At 42.2% G+C, this 16,662-nt stretch overlaps 1 protein-coding gene across 1 annotated transcript; it reads left to right on the top strand.

Annotated features, from left to right (window-relative positions):
- The first annotated feature begins 1,999 nt into the window (after positions 1-1,999).
- Positions 2,000-16,380, top strand: LOC113952040 (beta-1,4-galactosyltransferase 3-like). Its single transcript, XM_027653715.1, has 6 exons — positions 2,000-2,577; positions 9,237-9,472; positions 11,115-11,305; positions 11,862-11,984; positions 14,663-14,767; positions 15,717-16,380. The coding sequence occupies exons 1-6, from the start codon at positions 2,340-2,342 to the stop codon at positions 15,856-15,858; spliced, it is 1,035 nt and encodes a 344-aa protein (XP_027509516.1). The 5' UTR covers positions 2,000-2,339; the 3' UTR covers positions 15,859-16,380.
- The last annotated feature ends 282 nt before the right edge of the window (positions 16,381-16,662 follow it).

Genomic DNA, 16,662 nt, shown 5'->3' on the forward strand with positions numbered 1-16,662 from the left:
TGATCTACCCATTTTGGTGCTGATGATTGAAGGGGAAAGAGATGAACTGCATTTGGTTTTGGAAGGCTCCCAAGGGAGACATTCCTGGACAGTCAGCTCTCTCAGCCCGCACTGAAACACGGACTGTTTGGCTCCTCTGCAAACAGTTGATCTGGCAAGCTCTATGTTAATTTTCCAGCCTTGAGAGCATATATACACACAGGTAAAAATACAGCTTGGGGTAGACTTCTGCCTTTCCATCTGACCTGATTTTTCTGACCAGAAACTGGCACAGGGTGACAATTTTTAAAACTAAGCCCTGACTGCGAGGAAGTTAGCAGAGCCACTGGTGCGGGACAGTTCTAATGGGTCCAGCTTCTCCCTTCTCCAGAACAGATGGAGGCAGATACGCTTTGTCTAAGTTGCTCCTACGTTGTGATTTCCTACTGTGACCCAAGGAAGGATCGCAACCAAGTACTAGACCCTAAAACAATTGCTGTCTGCAACTCCAGGTCATACCACGAAAATCTTAGTTCCTTTGTTTGTTTCATAGCTGACACAGAGATTAATTTTTTCCTGTCCATGGCATTGTACTCACTGGAGCTACCATGGAACAGCAAGTGTTGCTTTGTTTTATGGAAGGGAAGACAAGCAGGGTGGGTTCGCCGTGATCATGGAGGGAATGGCACAGGGAGAATACAAACAGTAGAGACTCACAGCAGTGTGCAAGAAAAGCAAGATTTGCAGCAGCAGCACTGGGTGGGTTTCAGCAAAGAAAGACTTTGCCCAGGGAAAAGAAATGTTAAGTATATTTTTTATTTTAAAAACCAATTAAGTTTAAATTAAATGTGAAATGATGACAATTTGCATCCAGGCCTTAAGCAATCCACTTAAATTGAATAATGAGTTGTTCTGTGCAGCAGAATGACTGAGGTTGTTTCCTGTAGACGTATCCCCTATATCTTAGACCAAGTCTGAAGGAAGAGTGCTCCCAGCTCTTCATAAAAGTACTGTCAGCCTCTCCCCCCATCTTTTTCCTATGCCACCCTGTTTGGAGGACAAACAGCAGCACATGCTTCACAGAATCACAGAATGGGTAAGGTTGGAAGGGATCACTGGAGATCATCTGGTCCAAGCTCCCTGCTCAAGCAGAATACCCTGGAGCATGTTAGTCAGGATTGTGTCCAAGCGGCTTTGGAATATCTCCAGAGAAGGAGACTCACAGCCTATCTGGGCAGCCTGTCCTGGTGCTCAGTGCTGTGCCTGATCTGGGATTGCACACAGGGGCTAGCTGCCTGGCCAGTGGCTATACCTTGGAGCGGGATGCTGAGCTCAGGGTGCTGCCCCCTCTAACAGGCACAGATTTCCTTTTAACTCTCTCCCCAGTGCAAACCCAACCCCTGGCTCTTCTTTGGAGCCTTGTAGGAATTTAATATCTGTAAGATGTCTTTTCTTCTGCCACATTTAAGTGAAAACGGGCACACAAGATCAGGTAGATGACTGACAGCACAATCTTATAAGAAGCCCCATCTCTTTACAAAATCAGCCAGTGAAGAGAGGATGTGTAAAAGCCAAAATTCTTAGGGACAGCGAGGCCACAGTGGGGCTGGGATGCTGTGGTTCCTTCAGGTGGAGGCAGAGGTGTACCCATTTCACAGAATCACAGAATCAATTAAGTTGGAAAAAACCTCTGAGATCATCAAGTCACATCAAGCACCACCATACCAAGTAGATCATGGCACTAAGTGCCACAGCTGTTCATTCCTTAAACACCTCCAGGGACAGTGACTTCATGACCTCCCTGGGCAGTCCATTCCGATGTCTAAATTTTTGTTCACCTCTCTCTGACCCATTTAAAGTGGGAACAGCAGCCGGGTGTTGACCGAGGAGACGGCACGCTGCGCAGCCCAGTCGGCGGGCACTGTGGGGGGCCGGACTACATCTCCCAGGATGCCGCGCGGCAGCACGGCCCGCTCCGAGCCCGCCCCGGCTCGGCATGCTGGGAGCTGTAGTCTGGCCGCGGGGCGGGCGGGGGTAGGCGGACGCTGAGCCTGTGCCAGTGCCACAGCGAATCCGTGCCGCTGTTCCCGGGGCTCTGCTCGGGGTGGCCTTGGACACTCTGGACCCTCTACCTGCCCGCCTGGCACAGCTCGCAGCCGGAACGGGAGGTTTGGCTCTCGGCGTCCTGACGAAGCCGCGCTAGGAGAGCACGCTGCCGCCTCAGAAAGTTGGAGGAGGAGGAACAGGAGGAGGAGGAGGAGAAGGTCTGCACAGCGATGTAGCCCAGAGCGTGGGACGGCGGCTCGTGGAAGGCAGATCAGCTCCTCACCGGCCAGATCCCGGAGCATGGGCTAAAAGCTATGTCCCTCTCCCGCGTGGAAAATCATTGTTTTCTGCTGTTTGTGTGCGTCTTCCAAGCGATATTTATCCTCATCCTCTACCGAGGTGGACCTTCGAATGTGTTTCGCGGGTTTTTAGACTCGCCTCAGGTTGTGGATTACTCGAAGCCCCACGATGTGTACACAAACCTCAGCTTGTTCACCCGGGCTCCCCGTGAGGACGCGATGCCGTACTGCTCGGCTCGGTCACCGCTCCTTGGTAGGTACAAACACAGGGTGCTCACGGTAACCTCCGACGCTTCGCAGGCGTAAGTTGTACCAGCTTCAGACTTTTCCACTTTGAAACCCGCGTAATACTTACACTGACAGAATTTTCTCCCGTTAACTAACTTGGGTTTTTTTGGTTATGCGAGGAGAAGTATTTTACTGACCTATAAACTTTAGGTCAGTATTAAGGGCTTGGCTACATAGATGTTGAGATTATAGAGCAAGAGTGAAAACAGTGCGGGGTGATAATATCAAGTTAGTAATAATTTTTTTTCTTGGCAGCCCTGAATAAAATGTGCCAACAATTCGGCAGCTGCATAATATTGACCTCTGACTCACCATAATTTCTGTGTTCTTTGTCTCAACCTTATATCAAGCCCGTAGTTCAATATAAATTGATTAAGTTGAATTTAAATATCATTTGCATGAGGATATAGCTTGGCACCTTGGTCTTCATGGTGAACTTATTGGCCTGTGATCGTTACACACCCTTTAGACTTAGGAACTTCTCCTTTATACTTAAAAGTCTGGTCACAGATTAGTTTGGATTTACACTAGAACTGCATTTAGAGCTGATCCTAAAGGCAGCATTTATCCAGCTGTTGCGCTATTAAAACAGTTGAGAATTTTTAAGGAAATACAAAGTCAAACCTGTACAGCAAGTGTAGTGATATTAAAGTGGTGATGCATGTCAGGAAATAGTGATTCTGTCAGCATGCACTTAACAGCTGGTTTGGGGCCACCAATTTCTTAGAGTACTGTGTAGCACATTACTCTTGCCTGGCTTTTCTGACCTGCAGGGGTTTTCTGCATATCTAAATGCTGTGTATAACTAGCCTTGGACCTCTGCTTAGTAGTTACCTTGCTGTTCTAGGACAGCTGATCACCACAGATGGAACCCATTAAGAGCAAATGTCTGATCTTGGTTCACGTGGAAGTTTTGTGGGAAGCCAGTGCTCTTGTGTCAAGTTGCTTACTTGTGTTAGAGAACTCTGCTAGGACCCTTTGGATGGGCCTTTTTACACTGCCATCTTTGTAACGATGCCTGCTCTTTTGAGAAGTTTTCTTCCTTCCTCTGTTGTTTGTAGGTAAATGAAACACATGTAGTATGTATGATGAACATGTATGATAACTTTGGGGTATATGTTTCAGCGTTTCCCTAGGACACAGCTCTACTAAGTAAATCCTGAAATCCTGATAGCACAGATCCTTTCTGCACAGGTGCCAGCTTTAATGGTCTTAGTGCACTCAGACCATCAGTTCTTCTGGGAAGCTACAAGACCTTGTTTCAGACTGAATTGTTTTATTTGAAAAATCACAGCAGAAACGGGACTGCACCCTATTTGTCTCCACTACTGATGAGAATCCACTGTCCTAGAGTCAAATGAGACAGCTTTGGTCTCAAAAAAAAATAACACCAAACAAAACTAGATGCAATTCTGTGCAGCCTCTCTGCAAACCATCAGATGAGCGGGAGTAGTGACAGATACGGAGGAGGCAGATGCAGGGTAAAATTACACTAATCTGTGCTCCTAGAGCTATGAAGTCCTTTTAAGACTTCTTCTGCCCATCCCTGAGAGTGCTGGGAACAGGGGATTGGCCTGCATGTGGTACTGCAGAGCTAAAATGAAAACATAATGTTAGTCAGAAACAGTCAGTTGGCTGGGAGAAAAAAAGTAAGAGGCAAATGGGGCAGGGTAATTGTGGAGGCTTTGCTGCATGAAAAATTTTGAGTGGAGCATATGAACCATTTTTGTGGTGAAACACAAGGAATTTGGAGCACTGACACAGATTCAGCTTAAGAAAAATGAGCGCTCTGCTTCAGCTTAACTTTTACTTGGTGATATTTCCCTTTAAATATAGGAAGTAAATTATTCCTTCTGGTATCTCTGTATGCCAGCGTCTTCTGGGTGTTTTGCTTTGTTTTTACCTGAGAAACATGCTACTTTGCAAGGTAGTTTGCCCTTTGTTTTGTATGTAATGGGCACATATGAATAGATATATAAATACTTTATATACATCTTGAATGGTTGTTATCATCTCTCATGAGACTGATCTCTCTTGGAAGTGTTGTATCAGAGGCCTTTTAATATTTATTTCATAAACTCTGTTAAATGAGATTTTGAATCAATTCTCGAGGACTCCAGTCTCCAAGTCAGAGCTGGTAATAAGTCACTGTGCCCACTCCAAAGCGTGTTAAAGTAACTGGAAGGATGCCAAATGGCTTAAATGGTTTCTGCATCAGGGCTTTTATGAAGTGCAGCACTTTCTCCATTTATATGTATATGGTAGATCATTTTGATAACTGTTTGAATGTAAATCAGCTTGCAGCTCATCTTTCTTTTTCCTGCCTCCTCAATCTACAGCATTTTGGTTCTTCCAGGGCTGTGAAATAAGAATTCAAGTATAGTTGCTAATCATCTCTGCCTTAGAGGAACTAGACTCTTGCTGACTAGTGGTCCTTTTTTAACATCTGGTTAAAGTCTAGACATTGGACCTTTTGTCATCACAACTTGAAAAGCATTGCACAAGGTATTGTGTCTTCATTAATATCATTAATCAATTACTTGAGTTCCCTCTAAGTTTAAAGTTTCTACACAAATAACTGGTTGCCTGTTTCCTCCTCCTCTGTTTTTGGAAAAAGTGAAGTGTTTGTATGCTAGAGTTCTACTTCTTTAAACATAACAAAGTAGCATTTAAATTCAAAATCTGACTTTCTCACATTGCATGCAAGATGTCGTGTTTTGGTCCGTCTTGTCCTCTTACCAGGAAGAAGTTTGATGCTTAGAAGAATTGGCCTTTTTTTATTATTTTTATTTTGGTTTAAAGAGGTACCTTACTTCATGCATGGGATGTGCTGAACAAGTTGGTTTGACCCTTGAGAACTTTAATAGTTGAAAGTTCTGTCTGTAACTCTGCTGTTTATAACTCGCTCCGGCTATGGAAGGATTTTTTTCCAAGCCCTTCTTACAGCAGTTACTGCCTTTCACTCCCATCTGTCATAACCTTTTCATGAGCGTGACCATCTGTTGTGGTAATAAGTAGCTCCTGCTACGTTTTCTAATGCTACCAGAGTTTCTTCTCTCGGATTTAAGGAAAAATAAAAAGGTGGTAATGCTGAGATTTATTTTCAGTTACCACTGAGGCAGCCTTGTATTCTGTCATCAAAAACCTATGCTTAAATTAAAGCCGTTGGTCTGCTGTTTTTTTTTCCTTCAAGCAGTGTTAGAATTACACAAATATGACTCTGTTAATGTCGTGTGTGTGGTGCTGCATTATCTCAGTGCAGCATTCATCCATGCTACCTTTCACATTTCCTTAGCTTGTGTAAGTTCTGCTTGTTCTGGTTGAGCTTGGTAATTAGAGCTGCAAACTCTAAATGTGTAGCAAGGAGTTTGGAAGTCAAGTAGTTACTTTCTTAAGGTGGGATGGATCTGATCAAAATCAAGAGATCCCCGACAGACAAATGTGTTGCCTAGAAAGTAAAGTAAACAGGGAGTGTGTTGTTACTGGCACAACAGTGCAGACAGGGAATCGTGAGCTGTACACACTGAATTTCATATTAAACACCCTCTGTGTGATGGTACAGGCATAGAAAGAGCTTAGGAACCAGGCTATGGAGAAATTGCTTGGACAGTTCAGGGTCTTGGCTCTGTACCTTGCCTGAATTAAGGTCCTGTGCTTTCTGGTATGTCTAAGATGGGTTTTTCCTCCTTTCTAAAAGCTGTGCTTTAGCGGTTTTATTTTTCCCTCTTTGGTCCAGCCTGCAACTGCTCTGTTCACATTTGGGATTTAATTGGATTCAGATGCATTAGCCTTTTGTTAGTTGGGCAGAAAGGATACATGAGAGCCAGAATTTAGCTTGTAGCCAAGGAGTGTAGGGCAGCCAGAGATTTTGGAAATATAAGTCACACTAATTTCTTTTCTCCTTAACGTATACTAGTTTCACTTTCTGAGCTGAGCTGTTTGAGGTGTGGAGCCAGGCAGCATGGGAGAAATGACATCTTGAAAAAACTGGAAAATGCAGATACTACCCTCCTGAATGGTATGCTTGGGTATGGAAGGAGAGAACAGGAGTGAAACTATTGCATGTTATCTTACTCATACCCTTTAACACTCAAATTTAGATTTTTTTTTTTTTTAATTTAAGGATTATCGCTGCAGAATCTTACTCTGCAATACAAAGAGTCCTAATTGCTTTATAGAAAGCATAATCCTGCCTTTGTAGAAGGGATTAATTCCCTTTCTTATATTTTCCTTGGAGCTGTGATTTATATTTGAAATCCCTGAATATAACATTTCTTTATCAAGCTCCAGTTGTCATAAAATGCATGGTTAATGGTGCTTTATTTAAAAGATCTGATAATCAGGGAGTCCACAGATCTAAAAGGCAATATAAACTACAAGTTAAAAACATTGTTGGACTGAAACGTGAGGGTCTTAAAGGCAGAAAAGGAAACTCTATGCATAGAAGTAGGTGACAACATCATAAAATCTTAACTGTAAATGTGACCTAGATTCATGGGCCCACAGTATGATTCTCTGAAGAACTACCCTTCTGTTTCAGGTACAAATATACAGCAATGTACTCCAGTTTCCTGCTGAGGGTAATGCAGTCAAAATCAAATTCCCCTTCACTTTAGGTGCTTGAGGAAGGACTGAAAAGTGATACTTAAGAGTCAGCTGTTGCACGATCTTGCCGACAAGCAAAATTCAGGTTTTCTTTTTAAAAGCAAATAGAAACCAACCAACAAAAACCATGAAGTGGGATTCACAGTTGCTAGACCTTTTTGACAGCATGAGGAATGAGATCAGTGGCTGCTAAGAGCTGACCTTCAGGAAATGCCATTTGTATGTTCCTTTGCCCATCAGAAATGTGATGTATAACAACTTCCACGTAGTAGCAAAACATTTCCCAGTTCTGAATGGACACCAAACCCCAAAACAAACAAACAAAACCAAAACCAAACCCCAAACACACAAAACCAGTGGAGGATGTTGCTTCCTTCTGTGTCAGTTAAACAGGATGTGGGTGAGCACAGGCTCAATTTTTATGTTTTTCAGTAGAATTGTAGCAGAGACTTGAATGAAGGATGGCCTGGAAGAAGTAGTTTCTGGACCATCTTAATTAGTCTTAAGATACACCTATACCTCTTCCTGCTCAAATGAAAGCTACTAAGCACCAGGCCGAAATATTTGCCCTCTCTGAGGCTTCATTTTCAGAAGTTTTTAGAGAGAATAATTTACTTCAGTGGTTTGAGACGGAGTCTGACTTACAAGACGTGGAATAAGTCAGCTGTAGCATTAAATATGAGCTTGGAAGGAAAAAAAAATCTTGTTTAGAGCTATTTAAAAAAAAAACAACAACAAACTTGCCTTACAGACTTCTGGTGAAAAAAATATTTTGCCTTTGGTAGCATGGTCTGCAGAGAATTGTTGAATAGAAATGTCACTTGAAATTGTCAGCTTGTAATTATGATTTGGGTGAAAGTTTTTCCCTAGTTCTTTAAAGTATTAGATTTTAATCTTGCTCTGCATTTGTGCTTTATTTTCTTAGAAGTTGACAGTTGTAGGAAATCATTAAGACACACTGATTTGTATATAAATGTAACTCTTCTGCTACTTCTGGGAACTTTTCTCAGTACCCAGGATGACAGGCATTTTAATAATTGTAGAATTTGTTTATTTATATCATACAGTGAGATTTGTGTTAAAATGGTAATTGATTCTTTTTTTCACTTGTGACTTTTCAAGCTTTTTCCACCTAAAGAATGGAAGAATTCATGTAAAAATGCAAATTATTGTTTTTAATTAGGTAGAAACTGCTGAACATATTCAGCATGTTTTGTATTTAAAATTGAGGTGCTGAGTAGAGGAACAGTGATATGTAGTTTCTTGTGCTACCTTGTGCCTGTTCCTGAAAATGTAACACCTTTCTTCCTTCTCATTTCTGTCATCTGCTTCTCCCAACGTTTTGAAGTACTGCCTACTTATCACAGTGTATAAAATGAAATAATATAGCAAATACAGCTCTTGTGGCATGTGATTATAACATCAAATTGAACTTGAAACATTTTTTAAGATAAAGCTAACATTTCCTGAAGTACTTGTATTCATCCAGGCTTTAAACTGTTTCTCCCCTGGACCTGCTGAATATCCATTTGGATGTCTTTGTCCTCAAATCTCTTCTGAAAGAGGCTTAGAGAAATTTTCTAGATGGGTAGCAAAAGCAGATGTGTCTGTTCATCTTGATTAATCTTCAACTCTATTCTTACAGTGAATACATTATTCAAGGATCTCATCCAAGCAACGCGAGACTGTAGGAGGGAGCCAATACCAGGGAAGAGCAAGCTGTGCAGGAGCCCAGTGAGACCTGCTGGCTGTGCCAGGACTCAGGATGCCTGGCAGGGAGTGTGCCATCCTGCTACTGAGCCCGGCACCCCTTGCTGTGGAGCCCTGGGGAGGTGACCAGCAGGCAGTGGTGAAATTCCTCCCGTAGGCACAGCTGTGTGGGCACTGTTACCTGCTCTGTGGTAGGGCTGGTGTCCGAAGTAGTGGACATATGTAGCTCATCTGGTAGGTCTGAATGAGGGTTGAGAAACATCACTGATCTTACTCTTTTTTGTTTCTCTTTTCTGTCTCTCCTTACAGTTGGTCCATTAACCATCACCTTCAGGATGCTCCCTAGTGAAAGGATGATCATCAAAAAAAATCCTTTCGTTCAGTCTGGTGGCCACTACAGGCCACCTCACTGCTTCGCCCGCTACAAGTCTGCCATCCTTGTGGCCTACAGGAACCAGGAGAAGTACCTCCACCATCTTCTCTACTACATTCATCCTTTCTTGCAGCGCCAGCAGCTCAGTTACACTATCTACTTGATTCAGCAGGTAAATCTAAATCAAATGTACCTGGTGGTGCAGCTGAGCTTCCCAGTTATGGGTTAGTTCTGAACTTGAAATACACCTGGGTTGGGGGAACCATCAGTATCAATACAGACTGGGGGTGAACAGATTGAGAGCAGCCCTGCCAAGAGGGACTTGGGGATGCTGTTGGATGAGAGAGTGGACATGACCCAGCAATGTGAACTTGCAACCCTGAAAGCCAAATGTGTCCTGGCCTGCACCAAAAGCAGCGTGGCCAGCAGGTTGAGGGAGGTGATTCTGCCCCTCTATTCTGCTCTGGTGAGACCCCACCTGGAGTGCTGCATCCAGATCTGGGGTCCCAACACAGGAAGGAGCTGCTGGAGCAAGTCCAGAGGAGGGCCACCAGCGTGATTAGAGGGCTGGAGCACCTCTCCTGTGAGGAAAGGCTAAGAGAATTGAGATTGTTCAGCCTGGAAAAGAGACAGCCTAGGGGTGACCTGGTTGTGGTCTTCCAGTACCTAAAGGGAGTCTACAAAAAAGATTGAGAGAGACCTTTTACAAGAGCATATAGTGACAGGACAAGGAGGAATGGCTTTAAACTGAGAGAGAATAGGTTTAGATTAGATAGGAGAAAAAAATTCTTTACTGTGAGGATGGTGAGGCAGTGGAACAGGTTGCCCAGAGAAGTTGTGGATGCCCCATCCTTGGAAGTGTTCAAGACCAGGTTGGATGGAGCTCTGAGCTACCTGGTCTAGTGAAAGGTGCCCCTGCCCATGGCAGGGGGTTTGGACCTAGATCATCTTTAAGGTCCCTTCCAAGCCAGGCCATTCTATGATTCTATGAAATATGGCTCTTCTAGTATGGAAATACTGTTTTATGCATGGGCTGAGAAGAGATCAGTTACATATTGTCCCATCTCCATGGCTGCTAATGACTGAAATATCATAACACTTGTCAAGATCATCATTCCACCATTGATTGGTTCTGTTGGAGATTTTCTTCTAGAGGGATAAGTTGTCATTTAAGTGATACCTTTTATTTTCATCCATTTGAGAGTTGAATTTGGTTTGTCTGTAGCTTGTCAGTGTGGCTACTGAGCAAAATCTTAAGACTAAATGCTAAAGTGAAGTTGGATATTTTCAGTCTGTATCAAATACAAACATCTGGCTTGACCCTGCTGAGGGGCAGCCTATGCAGGGCAAACAGCTTTTTGTAGCTGAGGTGCACTGGTGTTGCAAAAGATTGGTGGTGAGAGAGCAAGTTTTGGATTCATGAATTAAAACTGATAGTTTATTGGGAGGGAGAAGAAGCTTTTTTCTTTGACCAAGATCTTTTTTTTCTCATTTGTAAGCTTTAATAAACAGTGGTCAGGGCAAACATGTTGATGTGCAGATGTACCCCTGAGGATTGGCTTATGGATCTCTTGAAAGATCAGCCTTATTCAGGTGCCAACAGTGTATAGCCCCTGACACAGCAAAGCTGACAATTGTTGAGAATGTTTGAAGAGGGTGGGTGAAATCTTCAGAGTTGGGAACATGGAATTTGCAGCCAGTATTGATTCGTTACTGTGTAATTCAACTGAATAAGGCTTTTTTACTAACACAAATTTTTAATTGCGTTACCATCTTTGTTGTTTTGGTGAAGAAATGCAGGTTTTCTTTTCCAGGTGGGGACTGGTTCATTTAACCGAGCAAAGTTACTTAATGTTGGTGTCCGGGAAGCCATGAAGGATGAAGACTGGGACTGCCTTGTCCTGCATGATGTTGACCTCGTACCTGAGAATGACTATAACCTCTACATTTGTGATGAATACTATCCCAAGCATATGGCAAGTGCCATGGATAAGTTTCAGTACATGTAAGTGTACATTTGCTTTCTGTTTATGCATTCTACTTGGTTCACTTTCTGCTTAGAAAGTAGGGATGGGAACAGTAAAAGACAGAACTTTTAGGAAGTTTTCTGTGTGTTAGTTTTGCAGTAGTGACTTCCCTAGAAAAGGATATTCTTGACCTGAGCATGCAATCTTGAACAATTCCTTTGCCTGTAGTTCCCTGTTACACTGTTAGCTCAGCTTGGTAAGTAACTGGCAGGTTTCAGTTTGACTTTCCTTCAAGAATGAAAGTATAAGGGTGGGAAATACTGGATCATATGGAAGATGATGTGATAGGATGCAGGTATTTTAAACTGACCCAAGACGTGAAATTTGAAACCAGCTTTACTTTGGTCTACTGTGGGGGAAGATGGCAGGGGACAATGTGGGGAACGATGGGAATTACACTGGGTTTACTGCTTTGGGTTTTAGCATTGTGATGACAGTGTCTGTAAAACATATGTATGACTTGGATCACATTGTTAGATGTGTTAAATGTATTAGGCTTCAATATTGATGCTTTTTTTTTTTTTTTTCTTTTAGTCTGCCTTACAAGACCTTTTTTGGGGGCGTATCTGCTCTGACTCCAGATCATTACATGAAGATGAACGGGTTTCCAAACACATACTGGGGTGATGGTGGTGAAAATGACGACATTGCTACAAGGTACTAATGCACAGGACAGGCTTAAAATAGCACCAGGCTGGCTAATGAAGTGTAGCATTACCCGAAGAAAGGAACCAAGACACATTGTTCCTTAATGTGCTTGCAGTATCATTATAATCCAAAATGCTGTTGGCATTGGGAATGGTTAATATCAGAAGCTGCTCAGAAGCTATGAATCCAATCACTGTGTGCTGGGAAAACAAAGCTTTCTTGGCTCTGGAGAGCAGAATGTTACTTCACATCCTTGTGCCTTTAGTCCAAGGGGTTATAAACACTAGGAGTTGACAAGTGCCTCCTTTGACATGGACAGCCCCAACAGAGGGAAGGAATCTGCAAGCTTGACAAATAAGAAGGTACTTACTAATTCTCAGACAGTTGGGAATTTAAGTCAAGTGCATTTAGGTTGCTCCAAGTATTACCTAATCACCAGTACTGGGCATTAAGAAACACAAGGAATTCTATCTTTTGTCTGCAGTGCTGGGTGATAGAGAAGCCTGTGTACTACTGTGAGTCAGTGACAGCAAGAGTTGATTGTCTTTCTTGTACTTGGGTTGCCATGGCAGCAGCATGCTATAGGAGCGAGATGAGTTTAGTTCCAGGTACTCTGCCTCATGCGAATTCCTCAAGTACAGAATCATGGCTGCAGCTTCTTTATTCAGCTTTGCAGTTGCACTGAGCACCTTTATCATCCAGCACAGGCAGGCCCATGGGGAGTTTATAAAACTAAACTGACCATAGAAGACTTTTTTTTTTTTTGTCTTGCACAGTGCAACAAGTTACGTGAGGTTTTTCAAAGCAGTTATTTGTCTGGAAATCGAAAGTCAGATTTTCTAACGTAGAATTCTTCCTTTGCCTTTCAGATGAAACCAACTAAAAGGTTGTATGTTTCTGCATTTATGAAAGGAATGGAATGCCAGGAAAATAGATCTTTACATCAAACTCTACAGTATTGGGTCTATTCAGCTGTTCTTAGGACCACTTAGGCATCTAATGTGGTTTTTGGTATGAGGGATAAAGAATCATGCCTGCTGTGCATAGGAGTGCACTTCCTTGAAGAGACTCCTGGAAGACAAGTGGATTATGTAGCTCCCAAAATAGCCCTTTCTTGAAGGGAATTAGATCATATGTTTTCAGAGAAAACTTATATTAATGATTAGCAGTGTTTTGGCCCAGAGATACTTGTAGGCCGTGGACAGTGCCTGTTAATGATTTATTCACATTTTGAAGTCTCAACCTGCCTAAGTTAGAAATGAGCTGCTGTTCTTAAATGGCCACCTGGTATTTGGATTTTAGGAGGTGCTTAAGCATTTCTTACCATGTAGCAACAAAATTAATGACTTTTTTGACATTGCAATGTCCAATTTCAAAAAGTCCTGTGTAAAATTTTTTTTTCTGGGATGCTGCTTATTAAAGCAGAGCTAGTGGCAAAAAAACTGCTGGCTGCTACTTACATTTGGCAGACTGCAGAACTGTATTAGGTGTAGCAAACACCAGGATCTACCTTCTCTTAGAGGAAAACAGTATTCGAAATGGAACCACTTGTGTGTTTACATTATCAACTACAAGAAAGTCTGTTGGGTTTTTCTTAACAGTAAATTAATGGAATAACTGCACCATCTGACAGTTTAATTTTGCAATGCAAAAACTGTAACAGCAAATCTAGTTTAGTGTTCTTGCTTGTCTCTTTATGATTGAATGTGCCATAAGCTTATGTTCAGAAAACAACAAACCATCTAAAACTCGATCTGAAATAACAGTATTATAACACTGTCAGTAAAGTGTTATAATACTCTGATGGCTCTAAACTAGCAAATACTTTCAGTTCTGTGGCCTCTTTCAGCTTTATAACATTCCTGCTATATCTGATCTCGATGGAACGCAGTCAAATGCTCAAAACATGCCAGTTAGATAACCTCAACTGAGCAAACATTCATTCTTACATTCAGAGAAATCTTCTTTGTGTAAGGGCTGTCCTGTGATAACAGAGGTTTGGTAGCCATTGCACTATTAAAGGCACTTCTTATTGGCAAACTAACATAGGTGCCATCAGCAGTGGGTTGTGGGTTGCTTGAGAGTCACCCAAAATGCTGTTTTTAGGAGCTCTGTTCTAGAATTCTGAGCCTTCAGTACACTCATGTCTTATCTAACTGTCCCACAGCTGAGCTCACATTTGCTCACATTTGTTTATCTGGTGACTGTACTTATCACTAATCTTTTATGAACCAGTATAATCAGGCCATCTGAATGAATGGCACTTCTCAAAGAACAGAGTGTCTTAATCTGGTTTTGAAACTTAGGACTGGCTTCCTTTCAGAAACTGCAAGTTTGAGGTCTTTTTTTTTTTTTTTTGTTTAGGACAAAAAGGACCTCTAGGCAGCAAAAGCTTTGCTCTGAGAAGGAAGTGGAATAATGATTTTGTCAAATTCATAGAAATTGCTCTTAAATGCTCTGTATGTTTTTGCTCATTCCCTGCTTGTCATAATCCTCTTGTACCCTGTGGAAGTGCACTGCAGCTGAGAGCTTTCTAGCCCAAGCTTGGCCTCGACCCTGCTAGAGAAGATCATGTGCTGCTTCTGCATTTTGTTTTTATTGCATTAACACTGAAAATCATCTCTGACTATAAGTCTAGAAACAGCATCTTTATGCCTAAGCAAATATTTTTATATGTTGTTTTAAAGGATTCAGTTAGCAGGAATGAAAATAGTCCGGACATCACCTCACCTTGGACGCTACAAAGTGATGAACTACGAGGAAGACACAAAGATGCAAGAACCTTGGAGAAGGTAACTGTTTGGGTTGGGGGCTACTCTTTGCCTTGTAGCAGGCAGAGTATTACTGTCATCTTCCCCAGAACAGGCAGTAAATATACCTCATGTCACTGCTGCTTCTTTTGCTTTAGGGAGGCTATTTAAAAGCAGCTCCCAGTCAGTTTCAACTGAATCACTCCTCTCCTGTCTTTGCATGTGAAGGGTTTCTCCTTGTTTCCTACCTTTTTTTCCTGTTGTGAAGATACATTCTAGCTAGGAAGCTAACACATGTCAGACTTAAGCACCAAATAATTCAGGGAGTAAAACTTTAGGAAAAAATACTGCCTGTCTTGTAAATAGGGAGAGTTCACTTTGAAGAGGCACTTTGCTACAACTTCCCTATAATAAAAACTTGCTCTTCAATCTGTGTGGAGTTACATTGTGCCATTAAAATAGTGAAAAGCAGTATTCTCGCTTGAAGACATGTCAAAGGTGCTATGACAGACTTTATCTAACACTGTTTTATAGAGAAGAGCTGGAGGAGGGTGTTGGGTCAAGCGTGGTGGAGGCTTCTAATACGGACAGTGCAGATTTCCCTTTATCATCTCAAAACTCAGGTTTCCATAACAACCCTGTCTAAAAACCTACCTACAGCAGCCTATGTACACCGTTGCTGCAAGCCTCTGTGTTGCACTCCCAGGTCTCTCTAAGCAGCTGCCAGCTTCCTGGGCTTTGGCAGACTGTAGCTGCCACCTCACTGGTCTCCCTGTTTGATTAGGGTCCAGTCCAAATTGTCTTCCTTGTTCAGAAAACTCAGTGTGAATTTATTGTAATCTGTTGTTTATTCTGTATCATGTGGGAAGAGTTTTCTCAGGGCTTTTCTGCTACCACCTTGAGCCCTCTAGAATCCTCTTTGTTTCTTCTGCAGCTTCAGCTGGAAACGTCGCCTTCGTTCTTCTAACTGCAGGTATTCTTCCTTCCTCAGGCCTACTTCTCAACACAACACCAGGAAAACATGGAAAGCTGATGGAATGAATTCATTACAATTCAGGCTCCTTTCCAGGACAAAGCATCCTCTTTATACCAAGATCACTGTGGACATTGGATATGTTCCCCCATTTTCTTAAGAGACTGAAAACAAAAGCAGAGGTTGGGTGCAGCCTGGGCATTCAGCTGCTACCTCCCATTGTCCTGTGCAGTCTGCACCACCTGAGACTAATCCTTTTGCTTTTCATGCATTTCACTTTTCTTCAAACTGTTTAAGATTTAGAAGGACAGGCTTCAGGAATAGGATATGACAGCTAATAAGCAGGCTGTGGCTTACTGTAAAAATTGTCCACGTCACTGTAAAACTTAACTACTGAGCCAAGTCTCCTTGACAGTAAGCTGATCCAAGGTTTCTGGAACCTTTGTTCCATAACTGGATAGCTCTGTCCTGCTTTGCACTTAAGTGTTAATTAGGATGCAAGCCATTCTGTCAGAATGGCCTCTGAAGTGTTATATTTTGAGAAAGTGTTGAAGCCAGTCACAGTTCTGTAAATATCCTTTGTGAATTTGAGTAAAATAAATTGAGTTCTGCGTTTGGCTTAAGAGTTTTATAAAATATTAAGTAAGAGTGTAATAAAAGAGAAAGTTGCCCTGAAACCAAACAAACCAGAGCTTAAGTCCCTGCTTTTCTTTCTGGCCTGATCCATCAGTGTTTAAATGTTTTTATTCTAGCTATGCTACAGCTATACTGTAAGTAATGCAGGGTGAATGGGACCTGAGGCTGTCACCTGGTGTAACCTCCTGCTCAGAGCAGGGAAATTAATCTAGTACTTCAGCTGTTGCTCGGATATTAATAATCATTCAAGGTTGAGCAGTCTTCAACATAAAATACTTCTAAAAATTAAATACTAGAGGAAAAACTAAGTAAAACATGTCAACAGTGG

Source organism: Corapipo altera, unplaced genomic scaffold, assembly GCF_003945725.1.
Source record: "Corapipo altera isolate COAL_440 unplaced genomic scaffold, ASM394572v1 61, whole genome shotgun sequence".
Lineage (NCBI taxonomy): Eukaryota > Metazoa > Chordata > Aves > Passeriformes > Pipridae > Corapipo > Corapipo altera.